At 38.1% G+C, this 22,763-nt stretch overlaps 2 protein-coding genes and 1 long non-coding RNA gene across 3 annotated transcripts; all 3 read left to right on the top strand.

Moving 5' to 3' along the window:
- The first annotated feature begins 598 nt into the window (after window positions 1–598).
- On the top strand, window positions 599–1,170 carry LOC115795339 (uncharacterized). The gene is made up of 3 exons (XR_004021254.1): window positions 599–681; window positions 853–954; window positions 1,034–1,170. It is a non-coding gene; the product is annotated as an uncharacterized LOC115795339 (long non-coding RNA).
- Window positions 1,171–10,267: 9,097 nt separating this feature from the next.
- LOC115796170 (SLAM family member 6) lies at window positions 10,268–12,926 on the top strand. Its single transcript, XM_030752449.1, has 4 exons — window positions 10,268–10,408; window positions 10,721–11,020; window positions 11,101–11,325; window positions 11,798–12,926. Exons 1-4 carry the CDS (start codon window positions 10,315–10,317, stop codon window positions 11,914–11,916), a joined length of 738 nt encoding a protein of 245 aa, XP_030608309.1. The 5' UTR covers window positions 10,268–10,314; the 3' UTR covers window positions 11,917–12,926.
- Window positions 12,927–15,037: 2,111 nt separating this feature from the next.
- LOC115795611 (uncharacterized) lies at window positions 15,038–18,052 on the top strand. The gene is made up of 4 exons (XM_030751597.1): window positions 15,038–15,086; window positions 16,326–16,622; window positions 16,710–16,991; window positions 17,922–18,052. Exons 1-4 carry the CDS (start codon window positions 15,038–15,040, stop codon window positions 18,050–18,052), a joined length of 759 nt encoding a protein of 252 aa, XP_030607457.1.
- Window positions 18,053–22,763: the final 4,711 nt, after the last annotated feature.

Raw genomic sequence — 22,763 nt, 5'->3', positions numbered from 1 at the left:
CTGTAGTTCAGATGGAAGGTAGAAAGCTGAATAGTAATAACAGTTAATTTGCATTCCGAATGCCAAATGCATCATATTTTTGGCTCTTCAGATAAAATCTTCAGACCTGTTCTGTTTTTAATCTGTTTTAAACTGTGGCAGATATCAAAGAAAACTTGCAAAGGCTTAAACCTGTGAACAGGAGTCTACCCCTTCAACCATTCCACTGAAAAATGTTGTTTGGAGCCCAGATTACTGTATTTTATTTTTATTTTTACTGATGTTCTTTCAAGGACAAAAAAAAAAAAGATTTGGGAGTTGTTTTTTTAACTTTGGTGATATAATTCTTATGATTGCTTGTTGAAAATGAAATCAAGGTCTCAAATGCCTTAGTTGTAGCTTTAATTAATATAATGTTCATGCATTAATGTTAAATTCATTTGCATTCTTTTACATAGATTAATGTTATTTCATGCACAGAACCAAACAGAAAAACAGGGTTTAGAAACTGGGTGTGAGTGTCTTGTGCTAACTGTTGCCCAATAAGACTGCTGCTGGTCTATGCAGATGGGAAAAAGAGAAGAAAAAGTGACCGTTCCTGTTATTATTTCACAGTTCTGCATTTTGGAGTCATAGAAGCAAGAGATTCAACAATGTCTTTCTTTGTGATACTGGTACTGCTGTTCTGCTTTGATGTACAAGGTAGGAAATAAAACTAATTAAATATTATCATTAATATCTTGTATAGCACAGATATATGCTTAAGTTGATCATTTAATACCGGATCAGGGACAGAACTGACAGTGTGTATTTTTAAAGTACATGAGTGTGCAATTTTTACCAAATGTGTGTGATTTTTGCTTTGTTTTAAAGGGTCCTATCCTGTGTTTGGAGATATAAATTATTTTGATGAATATCTGAATTTCACGGACGAATGGGAAGAGTGGGACGAGTGGAATTCATGGTTATATAATGGTAGGTATGTTAACAACTGAAACACTGTTGGACTTCTGCTGTGTCACTAAAATTTTGCATGCCTCATTTCTACCCCCAGATCCATTGTCTCCAATTAACCTGACAGTGGACTCTGTGTCCAACAGCTCAGACTCCTGCAACTCAGTGTGACCTGCAGCACAAAGTACTTTGACATCAACAGCACTTTTACATGTGACACCAAAACCTGCTATCAGGAGGGAGGAGAGCAACGAGAGACCGCGGAGTGGGTCTAGTGTTTCTCTTCATGTTTACCTGTCAGATGATCTATCATATGCAAACCATAGCAACCTGGTCAGCTGGACCAATGATATGACAGAGATCAGACATTTCTGCCCTCAGGATGCTGGTAGGTCTGACAGATAAACAGTTTCCTGATAAAATTAACCAGCTTGGAAATGCACTATTAGCCTAAAACATCTATATGTGAAAGTATACAAGTTCTGAATAAGAATATATCGTATATTGAGCTGCATGTGTGAGAAACTAGAAAGCATGCAGGTTTCACTTCAAGAACCACTAAAACACTGATTTTTAAAATGATCAGTGAAAGGGAAACCACTTACTACTGAGATTACTACTTCTTGGATTAAATGGTATCTATATACAGTAAGCAGTATTACTTGTTTAGTACATCCATTCCCAATGTGCTGTAAAGTCAAGTCTGTTCTTTGCTTTGTGTTGCAGGTTCCAAGTGTCCCTCTGATGGTTTCTCCATCTGTAGGATAAAGACAGTCGTTTTCTCAGTTGGTCTGATCATCATGGTGTCTGCTGTCATCAGTGTCCACGTCATAGAGAAACTTAAAAACTAAACAAATATTTCTCTGTCAGCCAGTTTAAATATAGATCTATATTTAAACTGGGCCTGTTCCAGGAAGCAGAAGGGTCATTTTAATCAGCTTGGCCCACTCTGCCATCATCACAGACAGAATCAAAGTTTGTTATAAAATGTATTTTCTAATGTTTGCTGTCATCATTTATCCAACATGAATTTTCAACTGACAGGTCTGTCAGTTTACTGACAGACCTGTGTGTCAGTCACTGAGACAGCAGCAGACCCCAGGGGGAGCTGACCTCATGTAAGTTTCTTATTATGCTGCAGTTTATGACAGTTCAGTTTATGATCATTTAATTGTTTGAATAATTATTCAGTAAAAATTTAATCTATTGATAGAATAACAACCTCATTTTTTTTCATTTTGCTAATGGATTATTTAATTTATTTGCTAATTATTTCTGCCATTACTGGATAAAAATGAGTAATGAGATTTAGAGAAAAATTGCTTTAATGTTTCTGGTTTAAGCATTTCTAATCTGATCTAAGATCAGCTTCACTGATAGATGATGATTCTCTGACAGAGATGTTTCATTGAGTTACTGTTAAAGGTCAGAGGTCAGTCATAGAATGCCTTTATTCTAATTATACAGAATGTACAATGAGATTGGAGTTTAGCTGAAACAGGCAGGGCAGCTTTCTACGTCTGTAATGAGTGGCCTTATCCGGTCTGAACCCGTGATCCTGATCTGTTTGGATCCTGCTGGGCAGGTGGACTCGAACGTGGTTTGCGGATCCGTTATAGAGCCTATGATCACCAATTTAGGTTATTATCAGTGAAAATATATCAAAATTCATAATCAGTTTCAGACATCATAACTTTCAAAATGTTGACATCATTTAAGTCACTTGAAAACTGGACTGAATGTATTTAAAGTCTTAAAATCATCTTAGCCTCATTTTCACTCAAACATTCACATCATCTCCGAGATCCAGACATTTTTCAATCAGTGACCTTTTACAACACAACAACTGATCGATCACTGATCATTGATCAGTGTGTTCTGCGTCTAAAGCTTCATCCAGATCAATGTGATGTAACAGTGATGCTACAGTAACTACAGTAAATGTTTTAGAGGAACTGACTGACAGTCTGACAGCTGCAGCTGTACTCGTAAATTCATGACATCATCGCCGTCTCTGTCCTTACAGCCTGTTGGCGATTGACCGACAAAAAGTGCTCATATTACATACAAAAAACATTAACTAACATTATCTAACTGGGATTTCAGCGCTTGTAAAAACAGAAATGTCTGCAGATGAATTCGCTCCTCTGACGCTTTGACAGCGGCTTTATGAATGAGGAAATGAATCGGAGCGTCAGACAGGTGGTTCAGGTGCAGCAGGAGGGGAGGAGTCAGAGCGACACTCAGAGTTTGTTGGATAAAAAACCTGACAGCGAGCAGGTTAGGTTCAGAGAGTCTGTTACCACCCCAGTAACTGACTCATAGTTGCAGTTAGCTCTCATCCTGGAACAGTTTCTGCTATTTTAGGGTTAACAAACCCAGAGTTTTTAGGCTGAAACCTGCTTTCTGGAACAGGACCCAGAATCACATTAAAAGTCAAACATAAAAGTCCCTGTGGAGTATTTTTATTAAGTACTTTGTTCAATTTATTATGAATGGTTCCCTGTTTTCTTTGTGTTATACAAAACAAAAGCATGCATAAAAATGTAGCAATATACTCAAACCAGTAACATGGATGTAAACAATGCATTATTAAAAATTATTGAAAATAAGGTTTGCAAAAGAGAATGCACACTTTTATAGAACTTCAAGGATATTCACAAATCATTTTGGTCAGTAACTGAATGTAAACAATAACCACAGTAACTTATATAAACTCCACAGGGCATGTAAGGCACAAATGTTAATTAATCTTGATAAGATATTAATTAGGTTCACCACATGCTGTGCTTAATTTTTGAATAAAATACTTTTTGCTGATGGAAAAAAAATATTGTGAGGATTTCATCTTGGAATAAAAATGTTTGGGAGGCTGAGCAGGTTTTAAGCTCTGAAATATGTTTCTTCCATATCACCAGCAGATGGCAGTAGGTGACTTTGGAGGCTGATTGAATTGCCAAGAACTTAGAAACAATAATTATATTTTGTGCTATTTTAGTGCTGGATAATCACAAAAAAAAAATTCCTTATTTTTGATTGGATAGAAGCTATTCTGAAGCTTCCCTGCCTTGATTATAAAGCTGAAAAGAAAGATGAAAAAAGTGAAAATTAAATTAAAAAACAAAACATGCATTTGTGAATGCCAGAGGTGAGGATAGTTTGAAATACTTTGAAATTAAAAATTTCAGCCTTAGTGTGTTATTGGAGGAAATAACATGACTTAATTACTACATTTGGCTTACTTGAAGAGATGGAGGCGGGTTGTGCCAGTTGCTTGAAGCCACTGGGAGACGTTGGCTGGTGGAGAGGCAGATGAGGATGAGAGGTAATTGATCCAGGGAGAGCCAGAAGAATGAAAACTTAAGCACTGAGGAAACAGTAGAATGTACAAAAAATGGGGTGGTTGTGGCTCAGGAGGTAGAGCAGGTTACCTACTACTAAAGGTTGCCGGTTTGATTCCTGGCTGCTCCAGGCTGCATGCCAAAGTGTCCTTGGGCAAGATACTGAACCCAAGTTGCACTCCGAGGCAAGCACTGGAGTATGAATGTGTCAGAGTCGAAAAGTGCTATATAAGAATTAGTCCATTTACAAAAGCTATTTAGGAGACTTATTACCATAAAGAGAAGGTCAACAGTCTGGGAAGGAATGGCACCTCGAGCTGGTCCATATAATATACTGCTGAGGCAGATGGGATGTGGGTGCAGTGGCTGAAAGGCAGGAAATCAAAGTCTCAACCCAAGGGTGGAGGACAGGACCTGCCCGACCCAATCTGGAACTCAGAGCCCACAGACAAAAGGAACAAACCAATGCAGGACTCTAACAGTATCATGTCTTTAAAATATGTGACAGTGAACACATCTGTCTAAGTACAAATTATTTCTACATTATAGATGAAAAAGTTATTTCAGCTTGAAGTCTGACACTTGTTCTGTTCATTTCTAAAACTTTTGTCAGCTCTGAGGTGGACAAGTTTGCTATGGGTTACTGTAGCTTCATTTAACATTCAAAACACTGTCACCACAGGAACAGTGCATAAACCAGTCAGATTAAAACCCACAGCTCACAGATGCACAGGTATGTCTGAACATGCATGCATGCACAAAGCCAAGATATGCCCAGCGAGCATGTCCCGTCCACTGACCTTTGTAAGTATTGTGGTATCTGATCTTTGTGTTAAACTGCGTTTATGTATAGGTTTTCTCCTTTAGGATTATGGCCTTGAGTTCAGGGCTGCTTTGATCAGTAAATGGTATGAGAGAGTGTAACCTCTTGTTGCTTTCTCTCTCTAAGAGAGAATGACCTCACATACATGCAGGAAACAAGATATACCTGGTTTTTCAGAAAATACTATATATGGTGTCTGTATTGCAATGTTAAAATTCTATGTATACATATGTGTTCTCTTTCTTAAAGTCTTTACTGGAATGTATGTATTGTCTCTTTCCTTAAGGGCTCAGGCAAAGGAGATGTGATTTAAACTTCCCCCACAGAAAGAATGCATAGAATGTCCAGATGTCCAGCTATAGGTTAGGAGGCTGGAGCTGTTTTCATAACCATATATGGAAAGGCAGGATGTGGGGGTTTGCCAACATTATGGTATATAAACTTTGTCTCTTCTTTGTTTGGAGGAGCTAGGAAGATTGGGCCTCCTGTCCCCCGATGGCTCTACAAAGCATCGGTTTTGACATTGTCTTTTTTGTAAATAAACTTTATGTTATACATTAAGACTGTCGGCGAAGGATTTCTTCAACTACACCATTATGAAACAACATTTTTGGTCACACAAACAACTACAGTATTCAAGAGCCCTGACATGTTAAGTGTCCCAATTCTGCAATGTGGCGGGCAGGATAAGGACCCAAACACAGAACTCAGGAGGGAAACCACAAACTCAGAAATAGACAGCTTCACTGCTTGATCAACTACATGAAAACTAAGTAGGAAAATGTAACTGGAGCTAATAAGTCAACATCTAGGAATACATGGGGAAAGCTCGTGACCGGGAAACACACCAGGTGAGATGACGTGACAAAGAACAGGAGGACACAGTCAATATACACACGAGGTAATCGGGGCGATAGGACACACCAGGGAGCACAACGAACAAGACAAGGGGAGTAAAACTGAATACAATACAAAGGACTGCCAAATCAAAACAGGATGTAGCAAGGAAAGAGAAATACTGACTTTGCACATTTAGTACGTACAACACCTACACTAGAGGAACAAGAACATAATATAGGTAACTAGACACAAGAGGAAGGAACACCAGGACTTAAACTACAGCACATTCCACTTTAATAAGTTAGCTTCCTAATATATATAAAAGAATCCTGGTTCTCAGACAAAATGCAACAAGCAAAAGCTTCAAAATTGAACCTTCCTAGCCAAACAAATGAAACTATTGACCGACATCTTGATGAAAATTTTAGAGATTATATTGCAAACTTTTGTGTCCAGCAGCTCAGACTCCTGTAACCTCACTGTGACCTGCAGCACAGGAGATTCCCACATCAGCAGCACTTTAAATGTGACACCCAGACCTGGTATCAGCAGGACGAGAGAAATCCAAGGAGGTGATTCTTTTATGCCTACCTATAAGACTGAAAAACAAAAGGTTTAGTGACAGTTTATAGGTTGAAATTACACATATAGAATACTATTAATTTTTTATGAATAAAACTTTGGTGTGTGTGCCAGTAAATTTTGTTCACAACCTTGAGAGACAAACTAAATAATTATCTTTTAACTTGTGGGACATTGGATGACAAAAATAAGTGTTTAATTGAAAGTCTAACCCTTTAGTTGTTTGTTTTGCTGATGCTATTTTACAACAGCTGACATAATAAAAATTCTCAAGAATAAAATTAAATAAATTACCTTAAAACCTGCTACTGCACGTGGCCAGCCTTCAGAACTTTATTATACATTGCCTGTGTTTTTGAAATAGAGAGTTCAGTCAGTTACACAGTGAACAAACTGCTACTTAAATTTAAATTGAGAAATCAGTGATTCATTTCTTCTGCTCGTGCTGTGCTAAGTTTAGATCTGCGGTTTTCATTTTGTGATGACGTCGTCTGTTTTTCTGTGTTGCAGAGTCTGAGAGTCTCTCCATCTTCACCATCTGTGCGGTGAAGACGGTCGTGGTCTCTGTCAGCTTGATCATCCTGGTGTTTGCTGTTACCAGCATCCACTTTATGCAGAAGCTTAAGAAGCAAAAATAACTTACTAACCAGCAATAAAGTTATTTATCTATTTTTTGACCACTTGCAGCATGTTTGGTTGTTTGTGTGTTGGTTTGTTTTTTTAGAGGATTTCCTTTTGAGATAACACCAGTTATTTATGGGTCCCGTTTCAGAAAGCAGGTTAAACAAACTCTAAATCCTGAACCACGTGTGTTTCTTGAACACAACCAGAAGAGGGCAGATGTTTACTTTGAGGTCGGTCATCCACCCTGTTAGAAACACGTGTTTATTTCTGTCCTATTTTTCTGTTGGATGATAAAATAAAAATTATTTTCGCTTCAGACACAAGACAGATGTTTGTGGCTACAGTACCTAAAATATGGATTCATTTAAAATAAAATGTATCTGTCACTGAATTGTCTATTTCCACATTAGACTTGAAGAGACTACCAACCTTAAGTTTCTTTTGAAATGGAAAATTAAAAATACAGCTTTATCATTTATTTGAAAAATAATCTTCAGGATTTGTTGAAACAGATTTTTTTCATTGCCATTGCGTGTCCCTTCTTTCACATTTCTAAGAGAAAGAGTTGAATTAAAGACTTTCCTCTTTCTTTTCTAGTAATTTTTTGTAGTAGGCAGTTCACTTTGTACATAAGTTAGATTTTTTAAATTTTTAAATACTGATGACTTTTTTGCTAGAGGTTAACATGAACTTCAATTACATTATTTTGCCAAAAGTATTCACTCACCCACCCAACTCATTGAATTCAGGTGTTCCAATCACTTCTATGGCCACAAGTGTATAAAACCAAGCACCTGGGCATCCAGACTGCAGCTACAAACATTAGTGAAAGAATTGGGCCTCTCAGTGAAATGATGCCACTTGTGCAACAAGTCCAGTCGTGAAATTTCCTCGCTACTAAATATTCCACAGTCAACTGTTAATGGTTTTATAACATAGTGGAAATGATTGGAAATGACAGCATGAAGTGCAGCGATCTAGCCAGAAAAAATTCACAGCCCATGGTTCCCCCTGAGCATTGCTCGTGCTAATTGCCTCTGTTGCTTAATGAATGAGTTTGTTGTGGAAGAAGTTCACTGGCCTGCACAGAGTCCTGACCTCAACCTGACAGAACACCTTGAGATGAATTAGTGGAGTCTGTGAGCCAGACCTTCTTGTCTAACAACAGTGTCAGTAATCGGGCCATCTGTTTTGATTATTACTCATCAATTCTAACAAACTTTTTCAGTCACTGCTGAAGCAAGTGATGTGGGTGTGTTTATGAGTTTGAATGCACTTAATTGTTGTAGACTCTGAAAGACTTTACATGGTAAAGGTAAGACTTAACAATTCTTTGTGGTTCACACTTAAGAGAACACATGTGTGTCTGTGTAACCGGCGGCTTCTTCTTTCTTTCTCTGCATTGTGTTGAATAATGATGAGCCGGACCACCAACATATTTTGGAGGGAATCTCTGTTTGCTGACAAAGTTGTAATAAAAGAACATATTCCAGTTAGCGATTGATCACTCTAAGCCCCGCTCCCACCAAATGCAACAGGGAAAGGAGCAGGGTGAAGCACGAAACTGCTCTTTATAAAAGAGTTGTCCTAGAAAACCAAACGTAGGGGCACAGAAACAATAACAAATGAAAGGTTCCTCACACCAACCAGAGTTATCCAAACACGTCAGGTAAACTACATGAACAAATACTTTTTGTTGAATTCTACATAAATAAACACAAAAATAACAAATAGAGACAGGACAAAACTGTAAATACTATTAACAAAGAATTGGTACTGTTACACCTGTTCATATGAGACAAATATGTGGAGCATAGGCTCAGCCACAATCGGGCCATGTGTAGCATGGCCACAAAAACCAAACCACAATCATGCTACATGTGGCATGCCATCATATAAGCAGTGCCATCATTGCAAGACACATTCAGTTGACACACCACTTATCATGCCAGCAGTGGGCCAGCACTTTTTTCGACTGCAGTTCAAGAGCTGCAGTAGTTCAAAATTAAAGGGTTTAATCTGACAGTGGATTCTGTGTCCAGCATGCAAATTTTATATTATGTCTGATTCTATCTCCTTCTATTGATATGAAATATAATTTCAATTACACTAGACATGCACTTACTGGGGTTAGGTTAACTGGCTACTCTAAATTGCCAATAGGTGTGAATGAGAGCGTGAATGTGAGTGTGAAAGGTTGTTTGTGTCTCTGTGTTGGCTCTGCGACAGGCTGGCAACCTGTTCAGGATGTACCCTGCCTCTCACCCTATAACAGCTGGAAAAGGCTGCAGCCTCCCCGCGACCCTGAACAGGATGAGCGGAAGCGAATGAATGGATGGATACCAAAAACGTGTTAAAGGCCTTGGTAGATAATGTAGATAATTAATTGCAGTGTATTCATATATTTCTTCCAATTGATTTTGCAGCTTTTCCTCAAGGAAAATCTCCTGTGATTTTAATTTTTTTTATTTTTTGTGAATTATTTGCATACAGCTTTGCTCATTCATACACTGCAAGCGCTTTAGTGGTTTAACACTGAGGCAAAATATTAAATACTTTATCCATCCCACGAATTTTTATTAATTTTTTGAGGAAATCTTTTTGTAAGATTAACACATTTGAATTTACAGGGAAATAACCACTTCTGTTTTGACAGCTGCTATTTGAGTGTTCGTGAGTTTCAAGTCTTTCCGGTGCTGCTGTGGTCTGTGCAGAGTTAAAGTATATCACCATAATCTACTACTATGATACTTCATCTCACATTCAAATAAACCTGACAAGGCAAGAAGTGTTTAAGAAGAAGAAACCAGTGAGAAAGAATATCAATATCCTTCCAAGTGGAGTGAAAAACTCAGATATGTTCAAGAATTCAGGTGAATCAAAACTAAACAAATATAATACAGTATACTATTCAACATGTTGCATTTTTTGTAGTGTCATAAAAAACAAAACCTTCCTACATGAAGACTGAAATACTAATCCTCTGTGTGTGCACTTACATTCAAAACTGTTTTAACTGTGTCACTTCTCAGCAACAAATTTCAGCTGCTGACTCAGCACTGAAAGGAAATTAAAGCAGATAAATTTGTGTGCTGGCTTCTGCACGGAAAGTCTGAGGAGGAAACACGACTGTGACGAGAGGCTGACCCTGTGGTTCCACCATTTTTGTAAATGACTTCCTGGTGTTGCGTTTTGGAGAAAGCTCAAGACGGTACAATGTTTTCCTTGGTGGTTCTGGCACTGCTGTCCTGCACTGAGACACAAGGTAGGAAAAAGTTTTGGTTTTTTTTGTAAAAAAGCAACGTGATGGAAAAACAAAACAATAAACACACACTGCTGCAACCAGCTGCTACTGTCAAAAAGACAACCATACCTTAGTATGAAAATTATTAGAATTAGCTAAAAATTAACAGCAAAATAGTTAATTTCACATCAATTTAGAACTGAAATAAAAAACGTGTTCACATGTTTCTGGGTTTTTGGTTTTTTTTTTTGCCTTTTTATCTCATCCTACCATGAAGATTACATGTACACAAAACAATTGTGACATCAGGTGTTTGTTATTTTGTTCTTTTAGGGCTCCAACATGGGTTTGTGCTGCATGGAGAAGACTTACTCCTGGATGTACAGAAACCTGTTGTACTTGACAAAAAGACAGATTTTTTCTGGAAATTTAATACCAGTAATTATGTTGGTAAAATCGGTTATAGCACAGAGGCAATATTATTTGATGGCTATGAAGGAAGGGCTGAGCTGTTTAAACAAAATTACTCTTTGTTATTAAAGAATGTTCAACACAGTGACAGTGGAGATTACATTGGAATAGTGGTTGGGGTACAAGAGCAAAGAGTAGCTGAATACAAGGTCACAGTCCAAGGTAGGTTTCTCTTTTCTTTTGAACTTTTAAATGTTAACACATCACAGACCTGCTCTAAACCTGCTCCTGTTGTTGCTCAGATCCAGTTTCTCCAGTTAGCCTGACAGTGGACTCTGTGTCCAGCAGCTCAGACTCCTGTAACCTCACTGTGACCTGCAGCACAACAGACGCTCACATCAGCAGCACCTTTACATGTGACACCAGAAGCTGCTCACAGGTGGAACAAAAGAATTTGAAAGCTGCTGCCCATTACCAAGTGAGCTGGGAGCAGAGTAAGAAGGAGATCAAACCTTACTGTGAGACAAGTAAGATTAAAAGACAAAATGTTGTTTTTATATTCCTGAAATAATTGAGCAGCAGATTAGACCCTTTGGTAGGACAGTGGGGTGTATGTTTGATACTCAGTGTACATCAGATTTCCATTACATGCTAGAAACCATTGTTAAATAAAAGATCTGCCCCTCTAGTTAGATTATTATTGAATTCAAAACAAAAATTTGACATTGCACAAAAATTGTTGGCCTTCAGAGTAAAATGAAGGCAGATAATTAATTATCTGTTTTAAAATTTCCTATTGCACAAGTGCAGTCTTTGAAACATTCCTATATTGCCTGCATTTTGAAAAACAGAGTTCGGCCACAAAGTAGACAAAGTGCAGTAGACTTTCTCTTAGTGAAATTAGTGGTTCATAACTTTGGCTCTGGTGTTCTTCAGTGCCACAGTTTGGATCTGCTGTCTCCATGCTGTGATGAAGTCGCCTGTTTTTCTGTGTTGCAGCTTCAGATGGTGTTTCCTTCTGCGTGGTGAAGACAGTCGTCTTCTCTGTCGGTCTGATCATCATGGTGTTTGCTGTCATCAGTGTGCACGTCATGGAGAAGATTAAGAAGAAAGAATAAAGTTTCCTGCTAACCAACTGTACATAAAGCTCGTTCTTATGTAGAAAAATATGAAGTTAAAGAAGCTGTTTGTTTTTTTTTCTCACTTGCAGCACCTTTGGTTAAAAATAGGTCCTTGTTGTTGTTTTTTGTTCTATTATATGACGGAAATTCTGCATTTGAAATGTAACAATGCAGCCAAATCCAGCGACATGCAGCAGGTTCAAAGGAAGCAAGATTTTTTTTTTTTTTTAATTTTTACTTATGAAAAACGTCTTTGAAATGTTTTACATGGACTGAAATCCCTGCAGAGCTTCAGGGATGTTTATTTTGGTGCGTAACTGAATGTAAACGGAAACTTTGTAACTTCACAATAAAACTCCACACAACGAAACATAAATGCTATTTTTCTCATGATTATCTATTAGTTAAACCCAATATTAACTGCGGTCATTTTGTAAATATAAGATTTGTTTGTCATTAACATTTTTATGAAGGATTTGTTCCTCAGAACCACAACAAAAACAGTATTTATGGGTTTTATTTCAGAAAGGTTCACCAAGCTCCACCAAATTACGTGCGTTTCTTAAACTTGACCAGAAGAGGGCGGTGTGTTAACGTGGAGCTGTGCTGCCCACCTGTCTGCCCTTAATACCAATGGATTGAAATCAGCATGTTAAACGTGTAAAGTCTTGTGAAAAAAGGAAAAATATGTCAGTTTTTTTGTATTGCAAACACTTAAGCACAAATGAAAACATATTTTGAAAATGTATTGTTTGTATTTGTTAAACATAAAAATTTTTCAGGTGAAGCCTTAAACTTCAATCAGGGAGTTTCTCACATCTTATAAAAGCATGATGTGTTCTTCAGTAATTTACAGGTGAACATCGTGAGTGTGACAGAAACAGTCATTTGTGATGAGGAGTCTCCTCAAATGAAAACTTAGCAGAGACAGCAGGAAGTAAATATGTTAGATCATGCAAAACTCTGTTACAAATCCAGAGCCCTGACATGTTGAGTTGCAGTAATATTAGCAATAAACTACCCACATAATAAAACTGGTCTGGCCTGTATCTGTCCCACGTTCCACAAAGAATTACGGCCCTTTGATGGCCCACATCTGGTTTGTCAGAGGTGACCCACACATGGGCCAGTGTGAGGCCAGCTGCAGGTGCACTGGTGGCCCTGTGCTGGCCCAGTACAGTTTCAGTACTGGCACAAGATGCCTAATGTATACCTTCATCAAGCCATGTAATAACCACATGTGTCATATTTGGCCCAGATGAAAAAAATGCCTTGACAACGGTGAATAGACTCTGATGACCATCATAGCAGAACAGAATCCCAGCAGTGATAGGATTGAGGACAGGAGCCTCAGAGTGTAGATGCTGGTGGTGGTGAAGATGAAAATGGAGGCTCTGAGAGACCACAGTGAGGCAGGGATGGGAAGGAGGCGGGTTTCATGAACGAGAGTCAGAAAGACAACATGGGAAAGTGATGTAAAGAGTAGACTAGCAACCACATACCCAGGAAAGAAAGCAGATGAATGATTATGTGTGTTTTTTAATGTAATTAAGCTAAGCATGGGAAGCAAAACATGATGGAAATGCAAATTCAACATTCCTACACTTTTCAAGGTTTTCACATTCACATTTTTCTTTTGATTGGTTGGGCAAGTAAAACATTTGTTCATAAAGTTAGTTTTGACAAAGCAATCTAAGATGTGTTTAAATATAGACCTACATGTATGAGAAAGAATTTGGTTAATATTTCCAGTTCAGATAGCCTAACTCTCTTATTTGTCATGTTAAAGTCTTCAAGTACATCATAATTTCAGTGTGAGTGTGCCTGAAGAAGTTTTGTCAAATTAGTTGATGTAGAGTAAAAATTCTCATTTCACTTTAATAACTTAGCTTCCTAATATACATAAAAAGAATCCTGTTCTGAGACAAAATACAACGAGCAAAAGCTCGGCTTTCAGAACTGAGCCTTCGTAGCCAAAGAAATGAAAATATTGACCGATATCCTGATGAAAATTTAAGAGATTATAATACCAGTAAATTATAAACTTTTCACCATATTGTAGTCTTTTCAGAAATGCATTCATCTGGCAAATGCTTTTGTCTATATAAGTTTTGCCTCATATGCACAGTCATGGAAATATTTATGTGGTTACTGAAGTGTATTGTGGTACATTTCAAAGGAAACGTGTCAATATTGTCGGTGAGAGGGAAGAAGCTCTCTCATTTTCCAGAGTAAACCTTACTCTCCTGAAAAAAGTCGACCCTCATCGAACATCATAGTGTTTGCTGTTAGCAGTGTCCACCTCATGGAGGAATACAAGAAGCAACAATAAACAAATAGTTTGTTACTAATTGTAGTTCAGTTTCTAAAGAAAAAGCAAAACTTAAAGATAGCATCAGCTTTGTTTGTTTGTCTGAACCACTTCCAGCACATTTGGTTTCTGTACCTGAAAGCAGTCTGAACTGAGTAACCACTTTTGTGTTGCCTGCTGACAAATGCTGGTAAGACTTGAGTTTCCGCTGCTGGGCTGCGCTGCTGCCGAACTGTGGTCAGATCGGAGCTACACTATGACACATAAAGTTTACACACGGAAAATTCAGGTAACATTCAGAGTAATCAGAAATTGTGAGAACTATTTTAACACAGACATGTGAGAATGAATGTGGCTAACACTGGAAGTGTAGTGAGCTAATAACATGAGTTCAAGTGTTTGAATCCTAAAGTAACAAAATATATCAAACACACCATAAAACCTAATTAGCTGCATTTTGTTTTTCAGACTTCTTAAAAGAGATCTAACTCCTCTTAAGCAAAAGTTGAAAGTCCAAGCTATTATCTTTTCCAAGAAGCCAGCAAGCTTTGTGGAAGCATACAGCACTCTTATTTGCTGCCTTTTCATGCACATTCAAAACTGCTTACTTGATGGTTTCCTTCCTTATTGACAGATTTCAAGCAGTGAAATATTCCTTTGAAAGGAAATTGAATTAGAAAAGTTTGTGTTCTTGCTCTGTGAGTCTGTGTCGAGGAAGAACAACTGCGAAAAGGGGCTGTCCGTGTGGCTCTGTCACTCTTAACCACTTCCAAGGTGTTGCACTTGTTGAGAAGGCTCAAGACTGCAATGCTTTTCTCTGTGATACTGGCACTGCTGTCCTGCACCAAGGCAAGAGGTAGGAGAAGAAAGATATCCAGATTTTAATGTACATGTTCTTTTATTAGAGCAAAATTCAGGAAGAAGTTAGTTTATCAGCAGGTATCTATAAGGTGTCCCAGGTCTCAGTGACGATCAAACAAGTGATATTTTCTATACTGAGTCCATAAATTTCCACTGATGTCTGTGTGAGTTATGAGAGACCTAATGAAAATACTGCCAATCTCTTTGGATTAAAAATTGCATTTGTAATGAATTAAACTTATTATCATAATGTCTTTTTAAAACATTCATCTTTCATGGATTATGCTGACAGATGTTTTTGTCTTTTAATTGGTTATATTTCCACCAAATTATTATTGATTCCTTTGTGTAAAACTCTACTTTTGCTGCAAAATTAGAAAAGAACAGAACAGAATAGAACAGAATAGAATAGAAAGCTTTTATTGGCATTATACAGGATGTACAGTGAGATTGGAGGGCCACTCCTGTTCAGTGCCATACAACAGAAAGTCAAACTTTCTAAAATAAAAATATAATAATCTGATATAATCTAAAAGATTCGTGGCAGTGGCGCAGTGGGTAGGCGCTTGCCTTGCAGGTTTGAGCCCCTGTCCCTGCGCTGCATTGTGTCCTTGGGCAAGACACTTAAACCACATTGCCTAACAGTAGCGCCGGTCTCTGGCTGCATGACCGCAGATGTTCGTCTCTGGAACGATCAATTCGTTGTGTGCCTTGTGCGCACAATGACAATGAGTTGAATCTAATCTAATCTAATATACAGAAAATAAAACAGTATGTAGAAAAAATATACAGAAAATAAAATGTATAAAAAATACAGAAAATAAGAGAATGTATACAAATACATACGCTGTAAAAAATAAAATAAGTGTATACATATAATAATGAAGATGGTGAGTATTATATTTGGTGAATGAATATTTCACTAGTGAATGAATATCAGATATTACACAATGTAGGAGTGATAGATATTGTTCAGTATGAATGATATAATATTGCACAGAGATGTGGGTGTTGCACAGTTACAGTGTGTGTGTGTGTGTGAGTTCAGGGTGGTGATAGTGAAGAAACTGTTCTTGAGTCTGTTTGTTCTGGCTTTAATGCTCCTGTAGCGGCTGCCAGAGGGCAGCAGGGTAAACATTTTGAATTAACTAATCATTTTCTTTCATCAGTAAACTAAAAATACTATTATTATTAATTTTATATTAATTTTATTTTGCTGTTGTTGTGTTTTTAGGACCTGAGCATGTGTTTGTGGAGCATGGAAATGACTTACTTCTGGCTGTAAAGAGATTTGTTGGATTCATCAAAAGGGGAGATTTTTCCTGGAGATTTAATATAATTAATATTGTAGCTAAAAGCAATTATCATAATTCAGTAGTGTTTGGCACTTATAAAGGCAGAGCTGAGATTTTTGGACAAAATTATTCTTTGCTACTGAAGAGTGTGAAAAAGAGTGACAGTGGAAATTATATTGCAATCATAACTGGGGCACAAAACCAAAGGGTAGCTGAATACAAGGTCACAGTCCAAGGTAGGTCTCTCTTTTCATTATCACTGTTAAATGTTAATACAGCATAGGCCTGGATTAAATCTCTTCAAGCCTGTTGTTGCTCCTCAGATCCAGTGTCTCCAGTTAACCTGACAGTGGATTCTGTGTCCAGCAGCTCAGACTCCTGTAACCTCACTGTGACCTGCAGCACAGGAGATTCCCACATCAGCAGCACTTTTAAATGTGATGCCCCAAACTGTTCTCACACAGGAAAAGGAAGTATGAAAGCCACCGATTTCTCCACTCTCAGTGTCTATTTGCAGCAAGACTTTATCATCTGTAATCACAGCAACCAAGTGAGCTGGAAATACAGCAACGAAAAGGTCAACTCTCACTGCAAGACACATTCAGGTAAGGTTAGAAGACATGATTTCATCAAGTCAGTGATTTCTACAGTCTGCGAAGGAAAATACACATTTATTTTTTTTTTTTTTCTGAAGAACTTGCATACTTTTTGCTCATATACTGCATTAGTGTTTTAACTCTGTCTCCACCTACGGATAAATCACTGAATTTGTCAGTTAATCTCCCAGTAATCAGAAAAAAAATCTGCTGCTGTGATTTTAAAAATAATAAATATAAACCTTCATATGACTGATCAACAAAACCCACATCAGCAGTACTTTTCAGGGTTCTAGGCAAAAATATTTCAGCCTGGTGAGTGTGTGTGTTGAGAAGTGAGAATTACCGAGCTAATGCGAAATGTCAAAAAAGTAACTTAAAGTGCCAAATTGTCTTATATTTTTGACATCAAATTGTGGACCGGGCTTATGTCTGTCTGTAAGACTGATAAACAAAAGGTTTGGTGACAATTTATGGGTTGAAATTTAACGTAGAGAATATGAGCAATTCTTTACTAAATAAAACTTTAGTGTATCCCCGTAAATATGTTCACAAACTTGAGAGAAAAATACAAACTAAGTAATTATCTTTTAACTTGTGGGACATTGGATGATAAAAACAAATGTTTAATTGAAAGTCTAACCCTTTAGTTGTTTGTTTTGCTGATGCTATTTCATAACAGCTAACATAATAAAAAGTCTCAAGAATAAAATTAAATAAATTAACTTAAAACCTGCTATTGCACGTGGCCATCCTTTAAAACTTTTTATACTTTGCCCGTGTTTTGAAATAGAGTTCAGTCAGTTACACAGTGAACAAACTGCTACTTAAATTTAAATCGAGAAATCAGTGATTCATTTTTATCTGCTGTGCTGTGCTGGAGTGTCACAGTTTAGATCTGCGGTCTCCATTTTGTGACAAAGTTTTTCTGTGCTGCAGAGTCTGAGAGTCTCTCCGGTGGCATCACCATCTGTGCGGTGAAGACGGTCGTGGTCTCTGTCAGCTTGATCATCATGGTGTTTGCTGTTATCAGCGTCCACTTTATGCAGAAGCTTAAGAAGCAAAAATAAATTACTAACCAGCTATAAAGTTATTTATTTTTTAAACCATGTTTGGTTGTAAAATTTTATTTGGGTTTTGTTGAAATGTACTCAAGCCAGCAACATGGATGCAAAGATTTCAAGATTAAACTATTCATTTTAACACTAAATACAAAAATACATGGTCATTTCACAAGAAAATCTCAAAGGGTATGTATAATTCAAATATTCTTTTGTTTTGTTTTGTATTCTTGATTATCAATTAAACCCAATAATACTGTAACTGTGCTCACTTTGGAAATATAATGTTTCTTGATCATGTTGAAACAGTTTTTTTTGTTTGTTTGTGTGTTTCTTTGTTGTTGTTTTTGTTTGTTTGTTTTTTCAGATTTGCTTTTGAGATAACACCAGTTATTTTATGGGTCCCGTTTCAGAAAGCAGGTTAAACAAACTCTAAACCCTGAACCACGTGTGTTTCTTGAACACCACCAGAAGAGGGCAGATGTTTACTTTGAAGGTGGGTCATCCACCCTGTTAGAAACACGTGTTTATTTCTGTCCTATTTTTCTGTTGGATGATAAAATAAAAATTGTTTTCTCCTCGGACATAAGACAGATGTTTGTGGCTACAGTACCTAAACCTAAAAATATGCATTCATTTAAAATAAAATACATCTGTCACTGAATTTTCTCTTTCCTCATTAGACTTGAACCTTGAATATGGAAATAAAAAATAAAGTTTTATAATTTCTTTGAAAAAGAAGTCGCAGGATTTTTTTGAAACAGAATTTTTGCATGTCCTTTCTTTCACATCACTAAGAAAAAGATTTGAAGATTATCCAGAGTTTTTTCAAGTAATTTTTTGTAGTATATGGTTTGTAGCTTGTAGTTTCTGATAATGTGAACTGGTTTTGTTCCCAACAAAAGCAAAGAGTTAAAGGTTAAAAATGTGCTTAGAAGACATAAATATAAGTCAAGATATAAATGTGGATTAAAAAGACTATGGCATTACAGTGCAGTTCACTTTGTAAATAAGTTACATTTATAAAATTTTTAAATACTGATGATGTGTTTGCTAGTGGGTAAAGTGACGTTCAAGTGCAATATCACGGGGTATCATAATAGGACGCCACCAGTGCAACAAGCCTCGTCATGAAATTTCCTCACTACTAAATGTAACACCTTAGTCGTTACAGGATTTGGACCAGATGACAGGTTCGGCTATGGAGAGTAGAGTTAGTGTCACCACAATTAAGGACCACAGACCAAGAGAATAAATTTAAATTAGCCGGCAAAATTTATTTACACACAACAAAAACCATAAAAGACTTTGACAACAGAAAACACAACAGCATACACCTTCCTGGTGTATAATCCCTCTTTTTGTTATCTTAACCAAAAGAAATAACTTCAATTTAGGGTTATTTGTTCAGTTCCCTTTGGTTTGTCTGTTTGAGTTAACTCAGTAGTCACTAAACCTAGTTTAGTTCTCTAGCTTCAAAATCTATTTATCTATTTTATTATTTTTTTTTTTAAAGTTAATACAAACATTAGGCTCTGTATTCAGATTCGGCAGACTCAATGTTATGTTAGGTTTAACCAACAAAATAGTTTGCAATCTCAGGTGCCGTTTACACGAGACCGTTTTCATTTTGAAACGGTGTCGTTTTGATGCGTTTCGGCCTTGCGTTTACACGACAACGGTGTCGTTTTGATGCGTTTCGCCCTTCTGTTTACACGACAACAGAGTGAAAACGATGTGTTTCAGAAACGGGGTCCAGAGTGGAGCGTTTCAGAAACGCACCGGCTTGCGTTTTCGTGTAAACACTTGAAACCGGGGTGATTTGAAAACGCTCGACTCGCACATGCGCACTATGGTTGCGACGGCCAGTTTTTCGCGCACGCGCAAACTGATAAACAGTACTCGCGGATTCACGAGTGCTTCTTATGCTCTTCCTGTGTTTTTACCGTTTTGTAATTCAGCGTTGTGTGCAGCAGCGATCCAACCTCATCATCGGTCCACACAAAACCTCTCACATTGGCCGTTTTTTAAGTAATGAACAATTTGCCGCACTACCTACTGTGTCACTCCACGCATGCGCGTCTTGCGTAAACAAACTGCAAAGAGAAAACCAACGCCAACTTGTGGCCTGGCATGGGAACTACATCGTTTTCATCGTTTCACATGTCCTCGTGTAAACGCGGATCGTTTCTGAAACGCCATCGTGTAAACGAAAGGCTGAAACGCATCAAAACGACACCGTTTCCAGTGAAAATGGCTTCGTGTAAACGGCACCTCAATATCACAGCAGTACCACACAGGGTCATTCAATATTAAAATAAAAATATTGAACCAAAAGACACAACTCAAAATAATCCAGCAAAAGGCTGAACAAGGTGTGATGCACATGAGAGTCTCTTTTCTTTTGTCCTGCTGTTGATCCCTCTATTGTCTGTGTTCTGCGCTAGTCTTGAATCCACTGCTGTTAGCAGTCAAGGATAAATCCTACCAGTTCGGATGAAAATGGTCAACACTCAGCAGACAGCATGTTGCTCCACATGCACAGATCAGCAAATTCAGTGGCGGTTTCTGATATGGGCGACATGGGCAGCCGCCCAGGGCGGCATTTCATCTAGGGCGGCATGACCGCCCCCCTCCCCCCAACGCATTGCGATCGCCGCAGCAACGCCTACCGCACTGCTCCACTTGTGGGATAATGGGCGCCCTCTGCTTGCTGTGTATTGCATGTAGCTTTCTGCCATGGTCAGACAGGTTGTAACAGAAGAAAAAGGGCAGGCAGGGGATTCTCTCTCTGTCTCGCTGTCACTGCTTCACTCGATCGTCACACACACAGCGCTGCCCCGCCCCCTTCTCCTCTCAGCCTGGGGTGCGAGTCGAGTGAAGCAGTGATGGCGTGAGAGTGAGACTGTCAGCCGGGTTCATTCATTCATGCCTGTACAGTTTGGGCCTGGTTACAGCCAACAGTAACCGCTGAATTATAAATAAAGGCGACTTTTGCTGGCAGTCTCTCGCCAAACCTTTCATCCTCACGGACACTGCCATATCAAGATTAACGCGAAGTGTATGTCCTAATATTGAAAAGTTTTGCGAGATCTCGCAAAAGTAACTCAGGATCTCGCAAAACTTTTGCGAGATATGCAAAACTGACTCTTTTTTTTTTTTTTTCCTCCCATGTTCCACAGAATGAATCTGTGCGTCTAATAAAATTAGATGCACACAACTGATAGAACACAAAGCCAATTTCATTTATAATACTGTAAATATGGTCATTAAATCACAGTATTTGTGTGAACCCGAATCCTGATAAAAAAAATAACACAAATACGAATCTAGACAGTTTGGACAAATGTTGGTGGATGGCGCAGTGTTGCCAGATTGGGCAGCTTGTGAACACATTGGGGTGGAATATTATATAGATATTTCTATATAATTATAAAATTATATAGATATATAATTTTACAATAAAAACTTCCTAAAAACCTACCAAATATGGTGAAAAGCAGCCAAAATTTTAACAAGTTACCCAAAGCTTGTATATTTAAATATATATCACACCTGGTGCTATTAACATGAGTTTCAGTGGAGGTTTTGTTGTGTTGGGCTGGCAACTGTCAGTCAGATCTGACAACCCTGGGGATGGGCGGTGGTGGTGGCGAATTGTGGCAGATGGAAAGGAAAAGGTCAAAGCCATCAGGTGCACAGTTTAGGAAAAAGAGAAAAGAAGAAGAGGAGAAACAAGCAAAGATAAAGGTAAGCAGAAGCTGTGTAATATTTCAGTTTCTTCCATGTTTTTTCAAATAAAAATTTAAAAGAAGGCCCTGTGACAGGCTGGCGACCTGTTCAGGGTGTACCCTGCCTCTCGCCCTATGACAGCTGGGATAGGCTCCAGCCCCCCCGCGACCCTGACCAGGATAAGCGGAAGCGAATGGATGGATGGATGGAAATTTAAAAGAAATTCTGAGTGTGCCTGTGATGGTGGGGGGACCTTCTGTTAAAGCCTGTCTGTCAGACCATGGCAGAAAGCTACATACACCACACAGCAGTCGCTCATTACCCCCCCAAGTGTAGTAGTGCGGCGATCGCTATTGTGTGTGTGTGTGTGTGTGTGGGGGGGGGGGGGGGGGGGGGGATGCTCGCCCAGGGCGCCAAACAGGCTAGGACCGCCACTGAGCAAATTCACAGTTCATCAGGTCCGGTGGCTCGCCATCTCGTTTCACCGCTTATGAAGTCCCACTTCAGTACTAGCTCAACTTTTCTCCACTCCAACTTAAATGGCCTAATGTAAGCAACATAAAATATCAATAAATAAACAAAATAAAGCGTTGGCTGCTTAAGACATTAGCCAAGAGTCAGCGTTTTGCTTAATAGATGCTGATTAAGCCGCACACCCGCCAAAATGGCGGAGCGGAGATAAGTCAAAACACAACACTTGCACTTCAATTTCACACATGGGCATCATAATATCAAGTTTTAAAACACAAACAACATAAATCTGACATCTTAGCTTATACTGTTTTCCAAATAATACATTCAACGTAATAAAATTCTCAAAAGAAATAAAATACATTTTCACGAACTCACCAAGTCCCATTCAGCAATGTACACACGTCTGAAGGGCAGGATAAAGTGGAAAAACAAAACAATTTCTCAAAAAATTAAAGATATTCTTTTAGATAAGTTTCCTTTGTTTAATAACGGCAGCTCGACGTCTGTGTGTCTG

Source organism: Archocentrus centrarchus, chromosome 17 (genome assembly GCF_007364275.1).
Source record: "Archocentrus centrarchus isolate MPI-CPG fArcCen1 chromosome 17, fArcCen1, whole genome shotgun sequence".
Lineage (NCBI taxonomy): Eukaryota > Metazoa > Chordata > Actinopteri > Cichliformes > Cichlidae > Archocentrus > Archocentrus centrarchus.
This window is presented reverse-complemented; position numbering and strand designations above follow the sequence as displayed.